At 47.6% G+C, this 19,054-nt stretch overlaps 1 protein-coding gene across 2 annotated transcripts in view; it reads left to right on the forward strand.

Moving 5' to 3' along the window:
* Positions 1-12,188, forward strand: part of LOC114002711 — a 59,689-nt gene extending 47,501 nt beyond the window's left edge. For both annotated transcript variants that reach the window (XM_027748895.2, XM_027748896.2), the window contains exon 5: positions 9,726-12,188. In XM_027748895.2, coding sequence (XP_027604696.1) covers positions 9,726-9,854 — 129 coding nt within the window. In that variant the 3' untranslated portion in view covers positions 9,855-12,188. The remainder of the gene's footprint in view (positions 1-9,725) is intronic.
* Positions 12,189-19,054: the final 6,866 nt, after the last annotated feature.

Genomic DNA, 19,054 nt, shown 5'->3' on the forward strand with positions numbered 1-19,054 from the left:
AGGCTTACAAGTCTTTCATTTATTCCTATTCTTGTTCTTCCTTCACAGACTCCTACATGCAATCTCTGAATGGGATTAGCAGAGCTGAGTTTATCTTAACAGCAGTAGGTGGGTAGAAGACACAACTGGTAAGCCCCTGGGTATCTCAAGAGGTCTTGTTGGGGCTGGCAGAGAGGAAGTAAGGATTTCAAGGCCCATCTGATAACCTGGCTGATGAGAGAGATGTTTTCTGCTATGTAAAAATAAGAATTTTAAATCAGAACATAAACCTCTTGTGCTCTTGCCTTGATCTTATCAGTGTTGAGAACGCCCTCTGCTTGGACAGGGGCCAGATCCCTTGAATGACTTCCCTGTCTCTTATCTCTTACATCTGCATCCTAAAGGGCCACTAAGAAACATGCTGGCTTTTCTTCTCCTAAAACAAGGGACCTTTTCAGCTTGGAGCTAAGCAGGAGATACGCTGGCCTGAGCCTTCTAGGCAGATGCCTGAGCTATACACAAATGCAAGGCATACTAGGTGACAGAGCAGTATTGGTGCAAGCCTGCAGTTCTGGCCGCACAGCATGAAGTAATGATTTCTAAAAATCCGAAGAGAGTGTGTGTATCCATACATATATACACACATATATACATATATGTTGCCCCTTCTATCATAGGCCCGCAAGCGTTTAGCTCTGGATGCACACCAGAGGCAGATAGATATCATGATTGCAATTTCAGAGTGAGTTACGCTGAGAAATCAGCAGAAAGTGTCACTCGCCTGAAGAGAGGTAGAGTGAGGAGAACTCCAAGCCATGTTCCTAGAGTTGTGTCCTTATTCATACCATACCATGCCATGAATATAAACAGCTCTGACATCTTAGGCAGCAGAAATCCCAAACTGCAGGGTTTGTCAAATGCTCATGATCGTTTTTAGTATGGGACTGAGTGCCTAAACCTGAGCTTGCCCTTTAGAATCAACAAGAGAGACTCACCTCTCTAGTCAGTTGCATCCTTGGATTACTTGCTGGGCAGAAGCCCCTTATGGAGATTTTTGGCATTCTAGTTCCCTAGATGGGCTCTTGGCTCCAGTTGATAGGCATACTGCTGCTGAGCAAAATGGAGAAGGTCCTCTGCTAAGTGACAGCATGGATATCCCTTTGCTTATCCAGTGCTCCTCCCAGCTCAGCCAGTGAGCTGCCTGCTGAAGGTCTCTGCAGTGATAGATGGTCCTGGAGAAGGCCAACCCTTGTTCTGAATAATTCCTGACAAAAGACTTTATCCATAGTTTCCTCAGTGTGGGGAAGGATCCAGTGTAGCCAAGGGGAGAATGTCTCTGTTAAAAACTATTCCAAACATTTGGCTCTGGACATTATTTAGCATTGCTTTTACTGGATTTCATGGCAGAAGCTGCTCCTGACACAGTCCTGTGTGTCAGTGGTGGCTATGGCTGGTGGTACCGTTTTTCAAGGGGCTGGAAAGTGGCAAGGTATGTTTCACAGAGAAGGGGTCAGATTTAATGCCATTTGGGTCACACCTGAGTGATGGAGTAGAGAGAGAGATGTAGGGGATGGCACAGGGTCACCAAGAGCCACTGTTTTCTGTCAGAGCTTCAAATACAAGATGACAGATAAGGCAGTGCTTTTACCACTGCATCCAGGCCTGCTGCAGTTGCTCCCTGCTTCCTTTTGTTCGCGTGGCTGTGGGAACCTGGCACCTGTTGCCTCTCCCAGTCCCCAGAGCTGTAATCCTCTTTTCCCACACACCTCTCCCATAATACACCCACTTCCTGTGTTCGGCTTCCACAGCTGAGGTGGTTTGTCCAGAGGCGAACACACTATGTCAGCATGTGTTTGCAGCCTGCTCATGCCAAGCTAATTAATACTCACTTTGCAGTTTTAATTTGGGTACCCTTTAAGTTGAAAGCAGTGTGCTGTTCTATACCAGCCTGCCTGGCTGGAGGGAATCTGCTTACCCTGGCCTTATGCAACCCGGAAGCTGCACACGCTCAAGAAGACACCATGTGCAGGCTCTGGGAGAAGCACGGTACCTGGGGTTCCTGGCTCCAAGGGAGAAGGACTGTAAGGCAGCTGGCTGTCATCTGTCTGAAGAAAGCATGTTCCTGCTGCAGAGCAAGAGTTGGAAAGGGGAAGGTGGGGAGGAAGGAGAAGGCAAGGTAGTGTCACTTGAGCGCAGACCAAAACTGCTAAGGGCTCCAATGCAGATGCAGTTGAGAGATTTAGGGCCAGATCATGCCTTGCCTGTGTTTGTTTGGAGCTACTCTAACACTTGCCTCTCCTCCTGATCAGGCACACACAGACCCTGTGGTATGGGCAGGAACTGCTGCAGGTATGCAGGAAGCACAGGTCATTTCTTAACAGAAGGAGAAAAAGTCGGGGCAAGACACAGCTCACTAGTAGGTAAATGGGGGTTCATTCACTTGTTCCTAAGAGGTTTGTGTTGCCTTCAGAGCATGATCTTCACTGGGATCCAGGATCTTTGTGTGCTGCAGCTTGGCCAGGGAGGACTAACAGCCTGCCCCTCTGAATGACCCATCTGTCCCTTTTATTTGTGCAGCCTCTTTCCTTCAGGTTGTCAGGCAGGCAAAATCAAAGCTTGCAGTCAGCTTTCTCAAAGACATATCTAAAGATGTGTGAGAGAGAGGAGAAGAAAGGCTTATCACGCTGGTGCCAGCAAGGATCCATAGCTGAAACTGGCCTGTTTCTGCTTTTGGGCAAGTGACCAGCAAGCATCTGGTAGGCTCTTTGAAGTATGTTCCAAAAAGGTTCAGTGTTGTCTGTCTGGTGGCACCTCTCTAAGTCTGGTAGTTGCCATCTGACAACCCTGCACACACATTTGCAAATGTTTGATTTTTAAAAAATTTTTAAAGCTTTCTTAGAGGAACAGTGATGTATTTGTAAACTGTTGAACTGCTCTTTGCAGTGCGGTGGTGTAGAAGGAAGTAGATGTTAGGCAGCCTTATGCTGGTGGTGTAAGGCAGGACTTTTAGTCTTTTAGGGAAGGGTATTTGAAAATATAAGAAAACAGTGCTAACTATAAAGTTTTGGATTCCTTGTCAGAACAGCATTTGGAAATGACCTTTTCTTTTCTTGGAAGAGAAGGGAAAAAAGTAGTCTTAAAAGGAAGTTCTGTCATGGTCTATCTTTTAACTATCCCCTGAAATAAAATTCCATATGAACCTGGGGGTGAAGGAGAGACTTTCAGGAGAAAGGAGTTTGCCTTTGACAAGTTACTCTTTGAGCTGTGACTAGTGACTAGTCACTCCAGGTCTGTGACTAGAATAAATTGTCAGAGGCTCTATTGGAGTTAATGAAGAAGCAGTTAAATATGAATTGGTGCTCCACTGGAGGAGCTGGTCCTGCTTGCTAGGGACTATTTCTTGGAAATTGCCTGAAGCAAGACTGTAATTAAAAGGAAATCTCCCCTCATCAGAAGATCGAAACACCTAGATGTTAATTGGTTTGTCCCAGCTGCCTGACAGTGCTGAACTGTTGTGGCTTAACCCCAATTGGTAACCAAGCACTACGAAGCTGCTCACTTGCTACCCCTGTGGGATGGGGGAGAGAATTGGAAGGCTTAAAGTGAGATAGCTTATGGGTTGAGATAAAGACAGTTTAATAGGGAAAGCAAAAACTGTGCACACAAGCAAAGCAAAACAAGGAATTCATTCACTACTTCCCATCAGCAGGCAGGTGTTCAGCCACCTCTAGGGAAGCAGGGCTCCATCATGCGTAACAGTGACTTGGGAAGACAAAACACCAGTTCATGCCATCATATGGTATGGAATAGCTCTTTTTCCATTTTGGGTCAACTGTCCTGGCTGTTTCCCTTCCCAACTTCTCATGCACCTCCAGCCTTTTCATTGTCAGGGCATGAAGACCTGAGAAGTCCTTGACTTAGTATAAACATTGCTTAACATACTGATGCTTTTAGTTGTTGCTGTCACCATTATTATCATCCTTAATCTAAACCACAGGATACACCAATTAGTAGGAAGAAAATTAATTTTATTCCTGCAGAAGCCAGGACATATGTGTATTATGCACTGGAGAAACTGAGGCAGAGGTGATAGGAAGTGGCCTGGTCAGAACCATGTTTGGAATTACAGATGTAGCTAGGAGCAGGTGTGTGGGTCCCCTTCCCTTGCTCACAGCTGATGGTTTCACACATTGAAGTGTGGAGGAGTTTATTTTCTAACCACCTGGCAGGGGTGAGGGGAAGGAGGACAAAGTGGAACTAAAAGCAGTGTACCTGTAAATGTTCCACTGTGGAGTCTGACAGCCTTTACTCTCTCTGTGCCCTACCTGGATATTGGTGCTACCTCTGGCTCTACACTCCTGAGCAAGGCAACTGTCTCACAAACAGGCAGCATCTCAGGCAGGGATCTGTCTTTGCCAAGGCTATTCTGGGGATTTATTCCTTTCCACACAGGGTGGTGGTGGGAATCGGATGCGCCTTTACAGCTTGCAATTACATGGTGCCTTTCATCCCAAAGGACTTTTAACAAGTGAGTCTACAGACTGCAAAGGGATCATTCACCCACCACTGGAAGGCAGCATCCTTTAATGGAGCTCAGCAGCATTTCCCAACCACTGGGGCTCAAGGGTAGGAAAGAAGGGACTGCTGTGCTGGATTGGCCTTGAGTAGGAATGGGTTGGCAGAATGCACAAGCTGATCTGATTTTGAATCCCGCCAGGAGACTGGAGCTCTTATGAAAGAAGACCAAATAGTTTTAAGCAGGGCGTAATTTTCACCCCTAGCACACCACTCCCTTCGAAGACAGGAGTTGGGTAACTGCATTTCCCCCCTCCTCTGGGGATTGTCATTCCCACAGCTGAAAGCACACTTGGAGCTGTGCTTGCTTTTGCTTTGTCCAAACTGTGATTCTTTGAAATCATGAGACCAAAATTACATGATAATCTGCATTTGAGATATTTTCCCAGACTTCATAGAGGTAAGGGACTTGTTTCTAGGAGGACTGTGGGTTCATAGTAGTAGATTCATGTTTACGTGTTTATCTTCTTCCTATGTACTTTTCCTTGCCAAAATGTATAGCTATGTTACAGTTGGATTTATGGAAGAGTTGCTCATTTCTCTGTTTTCTGAGAGCTGCTAATAGGATCAAAATTCTACATTTCTTCTGTGGTGTTTGGTCTTACTAGTCTTCTTTGAGGCATCTCCATCCACTCACTATCTTTAGGTGTGCTTCTTCCTTATTGTGCTTCAGATATCTTTCAAACCTGGTTGCTTATTTGCCACCTGTATTTAAAGGTGATGACACTATTGGTGATCATAATACAGGTTTGCAGGAGTGTATGTGTAAGCACACACACAGGTGAAGATGTGTCCTTGACCAAGGTATTCTGCCCATAGCTGCTTGAAATGTGTGTCAGATGAGCTTATCTCCCTTAGGAGCTCATCTAACTCAAATAAGGTGTGCAATGAGGCATCATGGGTATCTGCAGGTACTGGAACTACCTTGTCTTCTGAGGAGTTGTACAAATAAGTGATGACCATCCCCTGGATGATATGGAGTTTCTGCCTGCTTGTCTTGAGTTACTATATGAGCAGACAAGATCTGTATGAGTGGGACAGTTCTCCTTGTGATTTCCAAGTCGAGAGGAGGTCTGTGTGTACACTAAGGGATGTGAACAAGTGACCAGGAAGCGCCGGTGTACTGGGAATAACCTGAGGAGTGTGAGAGCAGGTGAGCGTGTGCAAGTGAGCATGTGTGTGTGACAGAGCGTGTGCCCTCCTGTCGGCAGCCAAGTGGCTCTGACTCGGGCCATTCCCCAGCTGTGTAAATACATTGCTTAACAAGTTGAGGGCTCTGGTTAATGATTTCCATTAGCACAGGGCCCATATTAGGCTCCGTTTTGTGCGCGTTACCCAGCTGCCCGAATGCCATTAGAGTGAACACACAAGCCTTTAAAGTCAAGCACATATTGTTTGCACTCTGAGGAGCCTCTGCAGGAGCTGGCCTGGGGTTGCTCACCAGGGGCTGTCAGGCAGGTTTATGGCAAACTCACTGGGGACCTGCTGCAGCAGCAACCACTCTTAACACCCTTCCATAGTCAAAGCAATGTCCCAAGAATCACAGTCTGGGGCTGGGTGCCCAAGGGGAAGGGCAGGCTGGCTAGGACACTTGACCATACTATGGGGAGACACCTGGCCCAGCGACAGGATGGGAGGAACGTGTTTCTCTCCCTGGCAGCCAGCTCTATCTGTCTTCTTTCTGGAAATACATCTATAGGGCTTTTGCCTTGTGCTACTCATCAGAGCCAGACTGCCACATGCTGTGAGCCCAAATGGTATCTTGGACTAAGCCAGATCAGGCCTGGTCATCCTGAGAGCTCTAATCAAAAAACATTCCTCTGCAAGAGGGAAGTCAAGGGATTTGGAGGTTTCCTACTTCCAACAAGATCCGTAGCAGAGGTGCTGCCCTGTCAGTCATGGAGTAGGTGCAAGACAGTCCTGTACCGCTCAGGGTTATAAAGGAGTGCAGGTTGTTGCCTTGAAAGAGGGCAGTTGCATTACTGCCTCTCCTGTTACTGCCTACAGTCGGGTGTGGGCCTCTTCTCATTCTGCCCTTGTCTGCTGCTGTTGAAAGCCAGCCATCATCCTGTGGCTGCTTGAAAGGGTGCCATGATAAAGAGGCAGGATTGGGTGCAGTTTGAGTCTTACTTGCAGCTACCTGGCCACCTGTAAATCTCTGCATTCTCCCATGTCTTCTCACATCCCTGTCCTTCACCTCAACCCTTTCTCTGCGCCTGTCTTCCTCACAGTGCCCTGGGAAAGCTTTCTGCCCCACACAGAAGGGCCTCACAAGGAGGCCCAGAGAGAAACTGCAGAGCACCTGCCCACCCAAAGCCTGGTGAATTTTGTAGATGACTTTCGTCTGTCCTTTGGACCCATCTTTCCCCAGCCTCTTCATTTGCCGTCTGCCAGAAATGAACGGATTCAGCTGCCTTCCCTAATCCTGTCTGGCATTTCAAAATGGAGGGGACTGCCAGGTTCTTTGTTCCCATTCCCTCTTGGCACTGGCAGGGGACCTTCTCTGCTCTGGAGAAGGACAAATGTGCTGATTTATTCTGCCCCTTAGCTTTGAATAGGGGTTGCTATGTTACCCTCCAGCTCTGAGGCCTGCCAGAGCACACACCATATATAACCCCACAGCAGGTGGCTATTGAGTAAAGGCCCTTAAATCTGCCTCTCTTGTTTCTTATGCTGCTGGCCAAGGTGTCAGGGGAATGTAGCAGGGCATGATTTGCTGGCTGAAACTCCAGGCACGACTGATGCCAAGCACCATGTTGGCATTTTCCATTTTCAAGTGCCCATCTTAATTTGCAGAGGAGATACCAACTAGGCAGGAACATGCTGCCCACACTGGCTTTTAAAGATGTCCTTTTTGACATGAAGGCTGCCCCATGGGGCCGAACTGTGACCAAGAGCTGGAGGCAGAGGCTTCCAGATCCTGCTGCAGTTACTGCAGCATCTGGGGCCTGGCTTTTGGACACTTCCCTAGCTCTCTCTGATTTGCTACGGCTGTTTGGGTGAGACCAACCATCTGAGCAGCTTTTGGGGAAAATTTGTGTGTGCTTGTCCTATGATAAGTTAAAACACAGTCAGGGTAGAGGTGGGGCATCAAAACATCACCTTACTGTGCTGTTATGTGGTTGCAGCTGTCTGATAAACCTGATTTTGAAGTGCCAGAATGTACCTCTGTCTTAGATGAGACAGTAAAGTTTGTAATTGTTCCTAGAGAGCCTGATTCTTTGAGGAACAGTCACAGTGCAGGCTGAGCAAAGGAAACCATGGTTCTAGTTAGGAAAGGCCTAGAAAAGGCAACAGAGAGTCATGTAATACTAGAGCCCAATCCAAATCACACAGAATGTTAAGGGTTGGAAGGGACCTTAAAAGATCCCTAGTCCCAACCCTGCCTGCCGTGGGCAGGGACACCTCCCACTAGATCGGGTTTCTCAAGGCCTTATCTGCCCTGGCCTTGAACACTGGCAGGGTTGGGGTGTCCACAACCTCCCTAGGCAACCTATTCCAGTACCTTATCACCCTCACAGTAAATAACTTCTTCCTAATATCCAGCCTAAATTTCCCCTCTTTCAATTTGTACCCATTGTTCCTTGTCCTGTCACTACAGTTCCTGACAAAGAGTCCCTCTCTGGCTTCCCTGTAGGCCCCCTTCAGATACTGGAAGTCTGCTATGAGGTCTCCACACAACCTTTTCTTTTCCAGGCTGAACAGCTCCAACTTCCTCAGCCCATCTTCTTGGAAAAGTGCTCCAGTCCTCCTGTCAACTTCCTCAGTTCTATGTCCTTCTTATATCGGGGGCACCAGACTTGGGTGCACTACCATGTGGGGTCTCACCACAGCATAGTAGAGAGGGAGAGAATCACATCTGTTGACCCGCTGGTCACACTTCTTTTGGTGCAGCCCAGGACACAGTTGGCTTTCTGGGCTGCGAGCGCACATTGACAGCTCATGTTGAGTTTTTCATCAACCGTCACCCCCAAGTCCTTCTCTGCAGGGCTGCTCTCATTCACTTGTCTGCCCAACCTGTGGTGTTTGTGTTTTTTCTAACCCATTTCTCATTGTTGTTTTTTTCTAACCTCCATGAAAACAATGGTAAAGCCCTTCTCAACAGTGATGGAAGTGAGATGAGAGTAGGGGACATTTGCATGAGTTTCCCAACCTGTGGCACTCAGTAGCTCACACCTTTTCGTGGGGAATGAACTCTGCAGGATCATGAGTAAATACTCTACTGGCTGATAGAGCAGTGAGACCTCCTCTCCTGACCAAAAAGTGTCTGTGAAGTAGCTGCCCCTCTAGTGTTTCTGCTTGCATAAGGAAAGAAACAAAACAAAGTTCCTGAAAAGTAAAAAGAAAACTCTTCACATTTAACAGACTGGAATCACTTCTTCAGCACCATAATTCCTCTGGGATCCATGGGTCACCACAAAGCCTAGTGGGGAACAGTGTTTCTGTCCTGTCACACAGTGTGGGGAGTGCATGGGTATTTTTGGCCTCCTTACTCTGAATCTGCTTTGACCATGCTCAGAGCGCTGGGAGCAAAAGGGAAGAGAATGGTTTTTAGTGGCCATGGTACAAACCAGGCTGTAAGGTCATCAGGTGGCATCTTTTCCTCCAGGCATCTCTCAGCCATTCCTCATTAAACTGTGGAGTTTTGAGAGTTTTAGTGTGCCTGAGACTTGAGAGATTAAGAAAGGCTGATTTGTAAATCCTTACTGGAGAGTTGTTATAAAATGGGGCCTGAAGAACAAGTCTTCAGAAATAACTTGGTTTGTCTCGGTGCTCCAAAATTGTAATAGATCCTGTTTGCATGCTAAGTGAATCTGAATTTAGCTTTTCCGAGGGATACCTTTTGACAGTGATGCTGTTCTGACTCTGGGACTCTAAATGCATCATGTTTAACCTGTTTCATTTAGTGGCTACAGGTCCCATAGCTCCTAGTCACGTGAATCCTAGGGACCTCAGTCCTGGAGGAGGGAGGCATGCATGCCTTTTAGTTGAAGGGTAGGATGTGAGCACTGCTTATATTAGTGCCATTTGCTGCAAGTACAAGCATGACCACCCATTCAGGGAGGTGTAATTGTACCAGAGAGGGGTATGACAAAGCACTTGAGGCAAGAACTTCGCTGTTTGCAGCTTATATGAGCACTGACTTCATCCCTCTTTTTATTCCCCTGCAGAGCATCAATGGAGGCTGCCCGCCACCCCACTTTATGTATGATCCATCCACCTTTGCCTTCCGTTCCCTCAGCACCTTGAAGCCGCTGAGCCCAATAGCTCCAGTGGAAGAACCGTCATGTGCCTACTGAAGGAGTTTCTCCAGAAAACCTCAGGAACTATCAACCAACCTCCTGCCTGGCAGGGAGAAGGGGAGGTGGTGACGCCCAAGGGGAGGGGTGGGAGAAGAAAGGGCCAATGATACATCTTTGCAATGCAGCCGCTCTGGCAGGAAGAAGCTTTGCATCAGCACCTGCTTTCTTACCATTGCCACACGAGAACAGTGGCAAAGGGAGTAAGTTTTGTCTTTCAGGGCAAAACAAACCAGTCAGATCCACAAACTGTAAGGAGAGCCGCCAAGGCAGTGTTAAATATGAGAATGGTAGTAATGAAGAGACGTATGAGAGGTTCAGGGCTTAGTATGTCCTGCATGGCAGCAGAGATGAGTAATCAAGGCGTGAAACCAAGTCCAGTCAGTTTTTTCCAAAGATACCCGAGTTACAGTGCTTTGCTATAGACCTGACACTTCTACTCCAAAGTGAGCTCAGGACTGGAGAAAGAGGCTATACAGGGCTGCTTGCAAAACAAGAAGATCCCTCTCTGATATGGTTATCATTGCATTCACATCAAGCTCTCTTAAGTGAAAAATCCTATGACAGGGAGATGTGTGGAGGGGTAACCGTCACATTTAACTGCGTGTTCCAGGTGGTCTGCTGTAATTCAGTGATATTGTCAAAAAAGGGATTGAAATGGGAGGCATGAGCCTCCCACTTGTAGATCAGGGGTTAGAATAAAATTCTAGAATGAGAGGTCTGAGTCCAGCCATCCAGGAAAACACAGTGCCTACCCTCAGTCCTCTCAGCAGAAGAGAAGAACTTGGGGGTGACTGTGTGCTCTTGGGTCTTCTCTCTGCTGAGGCTGTCTGTGTTCTGGCATAAGCAGCACTTCCCCGTAGCATTGTCCCAATACCTTGCTGCCCTAACATGTTTCTGAAGGTAACTGGTACCATCAAACCCAACCCAATTTAATGTCTCCAGCAAGCTTTCCACTCCCCTTGTTCATAGTAGCTATTAAATTCATGTGGACTCTTCTGGTATCAGTGGAACTAGTATTCCCAGATGTGGGGAAAAAGAGGTTTGTTTAGTGGCTGTCTGCTGGTGGAAGAAACAGGAGGGGAGTTTGGGTGAACCTGTGGGTTGTTTCTCCATAGACAGTTCTGATGCAGTCGGGACCATGCCAGGCCTTGCTACCACTGGTATTTAACTGGGATCTGTTCTTGAGGCACATATGTGTTTTGTGCCGCAAGGCAAGAGTTAATGAAACAAACTCTTGCCTCTCCTGTTGAAGCAGAGGTACAAGGCATTTCCCTTTCCTGCACCTGGTGGAGAGAGTAACCTCTTTGTCTAGGCATTCCCCACCATGAACCTGTATCTGAGTGGAAGAGGAAGCAAGCAGTTTACTACTTGTCTGGATCAAGAGAAGCAACTGTGAATAATACAAAATAATTTTTGTTTTTAAATCTGCTCCAGTGTGGAGGTCTTTGATGCTGCTCTTTGGATGAGACCAATGGTCAGTCCAGCTGCCAGTAGGAGGCCACACAGTGAACCAGCTTTCACTGGTACTGTCTGAGCCCTTCACTGAGATCCTTGGGGGAAAGCCCAAAGGCTGTAGATTTGGGGATCTGAATCCCCCACCCCACCCTCCTATGTCCCTAACCGCCTCTCATTCAGGCAGGCAGAGCAGCTGGGCAAAGTGGTGAGAGGATGTCAGTCCTGATGCTGCCCCAGCTCAGCCTGCTTTTTGGCTCTAGACTGTTATAGCTGGGCCACCCGCTGCACCAGCACCACCTCCAAGAGGTCGCTTGTATTTACTGGTGAGGAACCTCTGGCAGAGCATTGTGGTTCCCTGCAAGTCCCTTTTTCCAAGAGAGGCTGATTCCTCTGCTTATTCCTCCTGCCCTGTAGAAACTCTGCTTATCTTGTTTTGATGACACAGCTCAGCTTTTTAACTGCTGCCAGATCAAGCTGACCAGTGCAGGACAGGAAGCATTGCCCCTTTGGACCAAATTCCTGTGCTCAGGAGCTGGGACAGCTGTAGCCTGGTACCTGTCTGAGAGGTGCATTATCCATGCAGATGGCTGGGGCAGCAGCCCCTGCATGGCCCTGCAGCCCCAGGCTTTGCTCAGCGAGAGCTGCCGAGGTGCAGGGGCCCAGAGGTGCGTTTCTGCCAGCCCGCAGGTGTGGCAGGCTGCCTTGCCCTGGGTGGGAGCGGGAAACAGGGATATCCTGCCAATATTGTTGCCTTTTAGTACTTTTGTAACTTTTCTCTGTCTCTTCTTTTTCAAGCAGAAGGAAAAATAATTAAAAAAACCAAACAAACCACAAAACAATGAAATAAAGTGTGACAGCTGCTATATTCACACCTCTGCTGGGTCTCATGTGTTTGCTTTTTCTGTGTATTTGTGGATAGGGGTGTAGGAGGGGATGGAATAGAGTAAGCTGTGACACAGTGCAGCCACTCCCAAGCACTCCCCAGTGCAAGGAGGCCACGTCTGCAGTAGAATGGCTTTGAAGAGGTTTTCTAAAATGAATGCCAGATTCTTGCATGTAAGAGAAGCTCCATGTGCAGCTGCTCCCTGTATATGGTGTATTGTCCCTCACTGACTCTTCCCTCACCAAGAAAGTGCTTTGGCTTTTAAGTGACTTGCCTGTTGTTTGGGGGTAAAATGTAACCTGACTGGAGGTCTCCATCTCCCCAAAACAGAAGGGGGTTTGGGTAACCGACTGGTCTTTGGCTTGTAGTTATATCTTCAGGAAGTCTTACATCTCTATCCTGAGATTCTCAGCAACCCTTTTGTTTACAGATAGAGCACTTGTGCTATAATTGAACTATAGTTCACCTCTTCTTCTGGATCTTGCTCTAAAAACTCCATTTTGGATACTTGTAATGTGCATTCCCCACCCCTTGCTATCTACTTAAGCTAATTCTTGTCTCTCCCCTGTACTCCTAACATTGTATCTTCACCAGCATCTCACAAGGCTATTACCTATGTTCCCTTTTCCAAGGCCTCCTGAGAGATATTAGCATAAATTCCCTTAGTAGTCCTACTTAGACTCATTCCCAGGAGGCCTTTTCCACTCTTCCCTCCAAGCTCTGATCTGCTCTAGGCTTCCTGCCATCTCTCTTATCGTGAAATCCTCCCCTCTCTGTCAGCTGCAGCTTGTTGTTAATTGGCCTTGGCCAATTTTGCAAGGGTTGTAAGGTGGACTTGCTGGTTCCCCTGAGCCCTTCGCTCTTGTACCTTCTGTACAGAATTGCCTTTCTCTATTTCTTCACCACAACCTGATCGCTCAGTGCACCCACCTTTGGGGCCCCAGATGCCGTTCAAAACCACGGTGGTGGCTATGACTCCACAAACTCTGATCATCTCTGGGCTTCTGCCGGGTCAAGCTTGGTCATAAGTATATTTTATATATACATAGAGAGGGATGCCCTGACCTTGTATCAGCCAGGCTGTAGGTACAGACACCTAGCATGCCAAAGCCAGGGTACAGTCAGTGTGACGGCAGGAAGCTGGCATACATCTTTGCAGTGCACAGCCAGCTTATTGACCATGGTGAGCTGGGTGTAGAGCTGCTTCTGCTGCCCCTGGAGCTGCTGCCTGGGCCCCGGCATGTGTTTGGGTTTAGTTCAATCGTGCCCACCCATCACCTCTCACTGAAAGCTGGGCCTCCAGGTTAATGACAAAACAGGGCAGTTTTTGTGGTAAAACATGAGGATAAGCCTTGATATGGCAACATCTCTGAAGCTCAAAGAAAGCAGGTTAGTGGTATTCATGAAGATCTTACAGAGAGCTTTTCAGCTGTAGATACCAGTGCTACTGACAAAGGGAATGAGGATGGATGCCAGACCCTGGCATGGGGAAACAGTTTCCCAAAGCCTGCTGCAGGAGCTATCAGCAGAAACTAGGGAAATGAGAGCTGAACTGTGGTCTTCGTAATGCTGTTCCTTGCTGTGCCCTGTTGCTGCCTCTGGCATACGGCAGTGAGGGCCTGTTCACCTCTGTGGCTTCCAAACCACCTTTTGCGAACATTCCCTCCTCTGCTGGAGCAGGCAGGGGCAGTGGCTGGGATGTGAACAAAGCACTTTGTGAGCATGGTCAGCTTGGCATAGGTCCCTCAGACCATAGGACCTTTGCTTTGCTGGAACTCCTGGCTCCACTGTTAATCCTCCCATCAGGTTTGGTTTGTGGCTTGGTGGGGGAGCCCACAACTTCTAAGCTGAGATCTCTCTCTGCTCTGAGCCATCTTGCTTGGAGATGTGCAGGTGTTTCCCTTCAGAGCAAAAAACAAACCCTGCGAGGAGAGCAGGACTGTTGTGCCAAGGTACAGCCCAGGCTCAGCTGTGTTAACCATCTGCAGGAGGGTGAATGGGGGCAGGCAGCTCTTTGAAGAGCTTGGCTGCGGCTGCTCTGTGATTTAAGTGGGACCATTTAGGCTAATACTATTCTTCAATTAAAGTAAATTAATTACATTAATGCTATGGCCTTATAAAAATAACAGAGAGGAACTAAGCTCACAGCACTGGCAAAGTGGGTTGTTATATGTGTACCCTGAGACTTGGTGAGCCAGCAGAGAGGATTATCTCTGCTTGTGTTGTCTGAATATTTTCTTGTACATACCTGTGTACATGCATGAACACACGTGATATACATATATATTTAGCTCTGTATGTTTCATTTATGCAGAAATCTCTGTCCTCTTACACTCACCCACAAGCAGATGTCCTGTGCTCACCTGGGTCTGTCTTTGACAGGGCTCCATGTGAAGCCCATATGTGGCACACTCACCATCTCTGTGCTACAAGGCACAGTGATGCTTGGAAAACACACTCACCACTCTGTTTCCAACTGTGTGCTTAGTGTAGATCTATCAGCCTACTTACTGGATTGACTAGGAAAATGGGCAAAATTGGCAGTGCTGCTAGGGCCAGGATTCTCACCCTAGGCTAGATGGAAGCCACTGAAACGTGGCTTGGCACAGAAACAACTGAGAAGCAGAATTTCCAGCTGGACAGACTGTCTCCTTCAAACAACTTTGGGCTTTCCCTTGCTCTTCCTGAAGCACGTTGTGGTAAGGTGTGGGGTAGAAGAATGCATTCAAGGGTGTGTATCAAGTTAGAGTTGAATGGGGTATGTGCTGATACACACATAGAGTGCATTTACAGTGGCATTTATATGCTGGAGGCATTGTATTTATGGCATGTTAGTTATATTTTAAGCAGAAGGAAGTCTTGGAGGAATAAAGGTAAGGGGCATACATGCAAGCAAGCATGGACCTGTGAGAATGGGTGCTGGTGGATGCACATCTGGGGCATGGGCAGAAGAGCTTGTGCTGGGGAGGGGCATGAATGAGGCTGTGTGTTCGCAAGTGGCTGCAGATAGTGATGCACAGAGGATATACAAGGAAGTTATATATGCCAAGGCAAGGGTGGTATTTCTTTGCTGTTTCTACAGTCCCAGCCATTTGTGGTAATAATTGGCAGACTTTTGCAATGCATCATGCCAGAAATGACTGGAAAAGGTAAGAAAAAATTATGAATGCCTGATCTGTGCCCTTGAGGCACTTGGGAGCTTTTGCCATTGAATTAAAAAAAGCAGGCACCTGGAGAACAGTGACTCAAAACAAAGTGACCTCAATACAAATTAGAGTGTGACTGTTCCTTCTCAGACAAGAACTTCAGGGACATCAAATAAAAGTAGCAGGTGGCAGGTTCAAAGCAAACAACTGCAGGCAGATCTGCACAGAGTGCGGGGTTGCACTGGTGAACCCTGTGCCACAGGACACTGCGGCTGCTCAGTATTTACATGGTTCCAGACTTCAAAAAAAAGCAAGAAGAAAAATACTCCCCAGGAAACTGCATGCACAAATGCCATCTCTGGCTGAGGATGGTGATGAGGCAGGGGCATTTTCTGGGGTAAGTTACTGTATGCCAGCCCCATCTCCTCCCTCTCCTCTGTGGCAGAGTCTGCTCCTGCCAGAATTCAAGGTGGGCCAGTAGCTCCAAACAGGCACATGCACCAGCAACCAACTTTGACATGCCAGTGCTGTCTTGTTTGCATGCTTATTGCCTTTACTCTTCCAAGAATTCCTCCATGTTGTGAGGCCTCAGTGGTGATTGGCCCTCATGGATTTGATGGTGAGGCCAGGGATGACCCAGTTAATCTACTGAGTTGCCAGCCTCAGGGAGGAGCTTGAGCCCTGGGCCACAAATGGGCTGCAAATGGGCATCCTACAGATCCTCTCTGCCCTCAGTGTGTGGGTTCTGGGGCCCTGCTAGGAGAACCCCCAGGTCATCATGGCTGCCTGGCATCCATTGTGTCCCTCAACACAGCCAGGCTGAGCCTGAATCATCCATGGTCACTATGTGCAGAGGTTGGTCACAAGGGCACAGCTCAGGCTCAGTTTTCTGAAGTGTGACAGGTCTTGTACCAAGTGGCAGGTCAGTGTCCATGTATCATAGGAACAAAATGAGTCTGAGCACTGCTGCAGGCTTACAATGGGTATATTACACATGTAATTATCTTTTGCAATTTAGGAACACATTAGGAAAGCAGGGACAAGCATCTTGGTAACCCTCATATAGGAATGAGCAAGCCAAAGAAGTTGCAGCTGAAAAAGCAAGGCTCTGCAGAATTAACACCAGTGATGAGGAGGTCACTTAAACATGTTGGTCTCACCATTTCGCTGCACTAGATTTCAGTAGCTTATTCAAGTAAAGGGGTGAGGAAATAGAAGTTGTAGATGCTTTGAGAGCTCACTGGGGCTGTAGCTGCACGACAGCCTGGCAGGGCCTGACCACATGTTTTCAGTTAAAGCGGGACAGGATGTGCAGACAGCTCCGGACACATGAGGAGCCCAAAGATCTGTTTTCCTTTTAGTGGCTGCTCACATCAGTGCCTGCTGTAATAATAGCTTGGTCTGTTAGTGGGTTGGCCGGCACTGATTGCATGTTCCCATCTAACACGTTCACAGCATAGTAGCTCTGAGGTCAGATGAGTAGAGGAACCGAAAATGCCATGGGAGCTGGGTGCCAGTGGGGAAGAAAATGGAGACAACAAAGCCCCTTTGACAAGGAAAGTGGTTGCCATCTGCAATGGGAGGAAGGTTGCTTTCTACTGAAGGGTGCCCTGGGAGCTCTGTCTACCTCACCCTGGCATGTCCTGCAGACACCCCAAGGCGGGCTAGTCAGCATCTGTACTTGGTCTAGAGTGACCTGGGAGCATGCTGGAGGCTACAGCGGTGGGTCTCACAGGCATTTGCTCCCCACCGAGGGACAGTGAGTATTGCTAGTGTGAGACGTGTCCTTGTGTGCTTACGGCTCTCCTGTTTGTGCTGCTCCTGGAAGTGTTTGAAGCATCTTTGCCAAGTTTTTCCAAAATGGGTAGCCAGAGTGTTCTCCCCTGGGTGGTTTCATTGCCAGTGGGTGATTTTTGACAATATGGTGGTGAGGGTCTTGCCCAATGGCAGGCTGCTTGGCAAACCTGGCCTTGGCAATGCAACCAAGCCAAATACATCAGGGCCAAACCTCGATCATACACAGCTCTTGCGAATCCTGAAAGCCTTTTTCGGATCTTCACCACAGAGCATCTACGGGCCCTGTTTTGAAGAGAGATGTTTTGTCCTTTCCTGGCTTTAAACAGTTCCCCAAAATAAACCCTCTGCTATTTACCAGCATTGTTTTCTTTCTGGTGTTGAATGCTGATAAATAATCAGACCCATTATATTGTATTCATGTCTTCTCTGGTAGCAAATAATTACTACAATTACTACCAAATCAAAATGCTTCTGTTTCTCCTGATGTTATTAGCATGTCCCAAACATTTTGTTCTTGTGGTTTAAAGTGCAGTAATAACATAGTCCAAGTGCAACACCCAGTTGAGTGGAGCTTCCCAGCACAGCAAGCTTCCCAGCCATGATTGCCTCTGAGATGCTGCTAATTTTCAATCACAGTGTCAGATCCTCTTCTACCGCAGGGAGAGCAACTGCTTAGCCTGTGATTTACCCAATTTATTCTGGTAATAACCGGGCTGGCTGTGTAGCCATCTGTCTGCTTTACGTTCTCCTCCTACCCCCCCACCCTCCACCACCACACAGACCGAGCTGTGTCTCTGTCCTTGCGGCAGCATCGCTTTGCCTGGGACATGAAGAGGGTCTCTGTGCACCCAGAGAAGGGAACAAATGTTCTTTCCTCTGCTCTACCCAGAAGCAGCAAGAGATGCCACTCATCTCTGGATGCCAGGGCTGCCAGCAGTGGGGCGTGATGCAAATATTTCCACCAGGCAGGGCAGGAAAGGTCCCTTTTCAGAGAGGGTGGGATGGATTTTCAAGGTTTTGACTGCACCATGGCCCAAGCGAGAGGAGCTAAGGCCAATTTGTGAGGGGGAACTGACACAGGGAGCAGCTAAGGCAAGGACCTGCCATAAAGATAGTGGAAAGATAGACATTAGCATGAGTCCACAGATATGAAAACCATCGTGGTCACATGGCTCTGTCTGTGAAGAAAAACACTCTATTGACAGGACCATTATAAAGCCTCTAATTGAAGAGCCGAGTCCTCTCTGCCCTGTGTAATGTTACTCAAACAGACCTGCACACAAATCCTTCAAAGCAGATGTTATCCAGGGTACAGCCCTAGATCAACAGTCATTCAGGATCAGTATTGCTTGCAACCACTGGGTAAAATCAAATATAAATAGAGCAGAGAGCATTCAAAGCAATTAGAGTCTCGGGGGAGATTCATTCCCCATAACGAAGCCAAGAAAAGGGGAGACGATGCATCATTTCTGTAATGCAGTGAGGACATGCAGAAGCTGGATTACTAAGAAAATTCAGAGCAGCACGTATAGTTCCTATTATATCACCTAACCTTTCCATCTCCAGTAGTATTTCTGGGGCTTTCATTATTGTGGTGCTCTACAAACTGTAGCCTTGTGATTGCCCCTGGGAGACAGAACAATATTTGAGGTAAATAGGATTTTACTTCTTGTGCACAACAAAATACTGAATTTTCTGGCTATTTTTGAACCTGCACAGAGGAAAGATCCTCCCTTCAGAGCTGAAATGCAGAGCAGAGTAAGCAAATCATTTATGTCCTTAGAGAAATTGTTGGTTGCATGAAGACTTTCAGCTGTGGCTGAAATGGAAAGGGAAGCAGGTGGCAGAAATGTCGGCACTACCCAGGGTGCTTGAAGTGAATCTGTGGAGTGGTTAACCATCCAAACTGATTCCAG

This window comes from Pipra filicauda, unplaced genomic scaffold (genome assembly GCF_003945595.2).
Source record: "Pipra filicauda isolate LSUMZ 115617 unplaced genomic scaffold, ASM394559v2 scaffold156_size1729456_pilon, whole genome shotgun sequence".
In the NCBI taxonomy this organism is placed as follows: Eukaryota; Metazoa; Chordata; class Aves; order Passeriformes; family Pipridae; genus Pipra; species Pipra filicauda.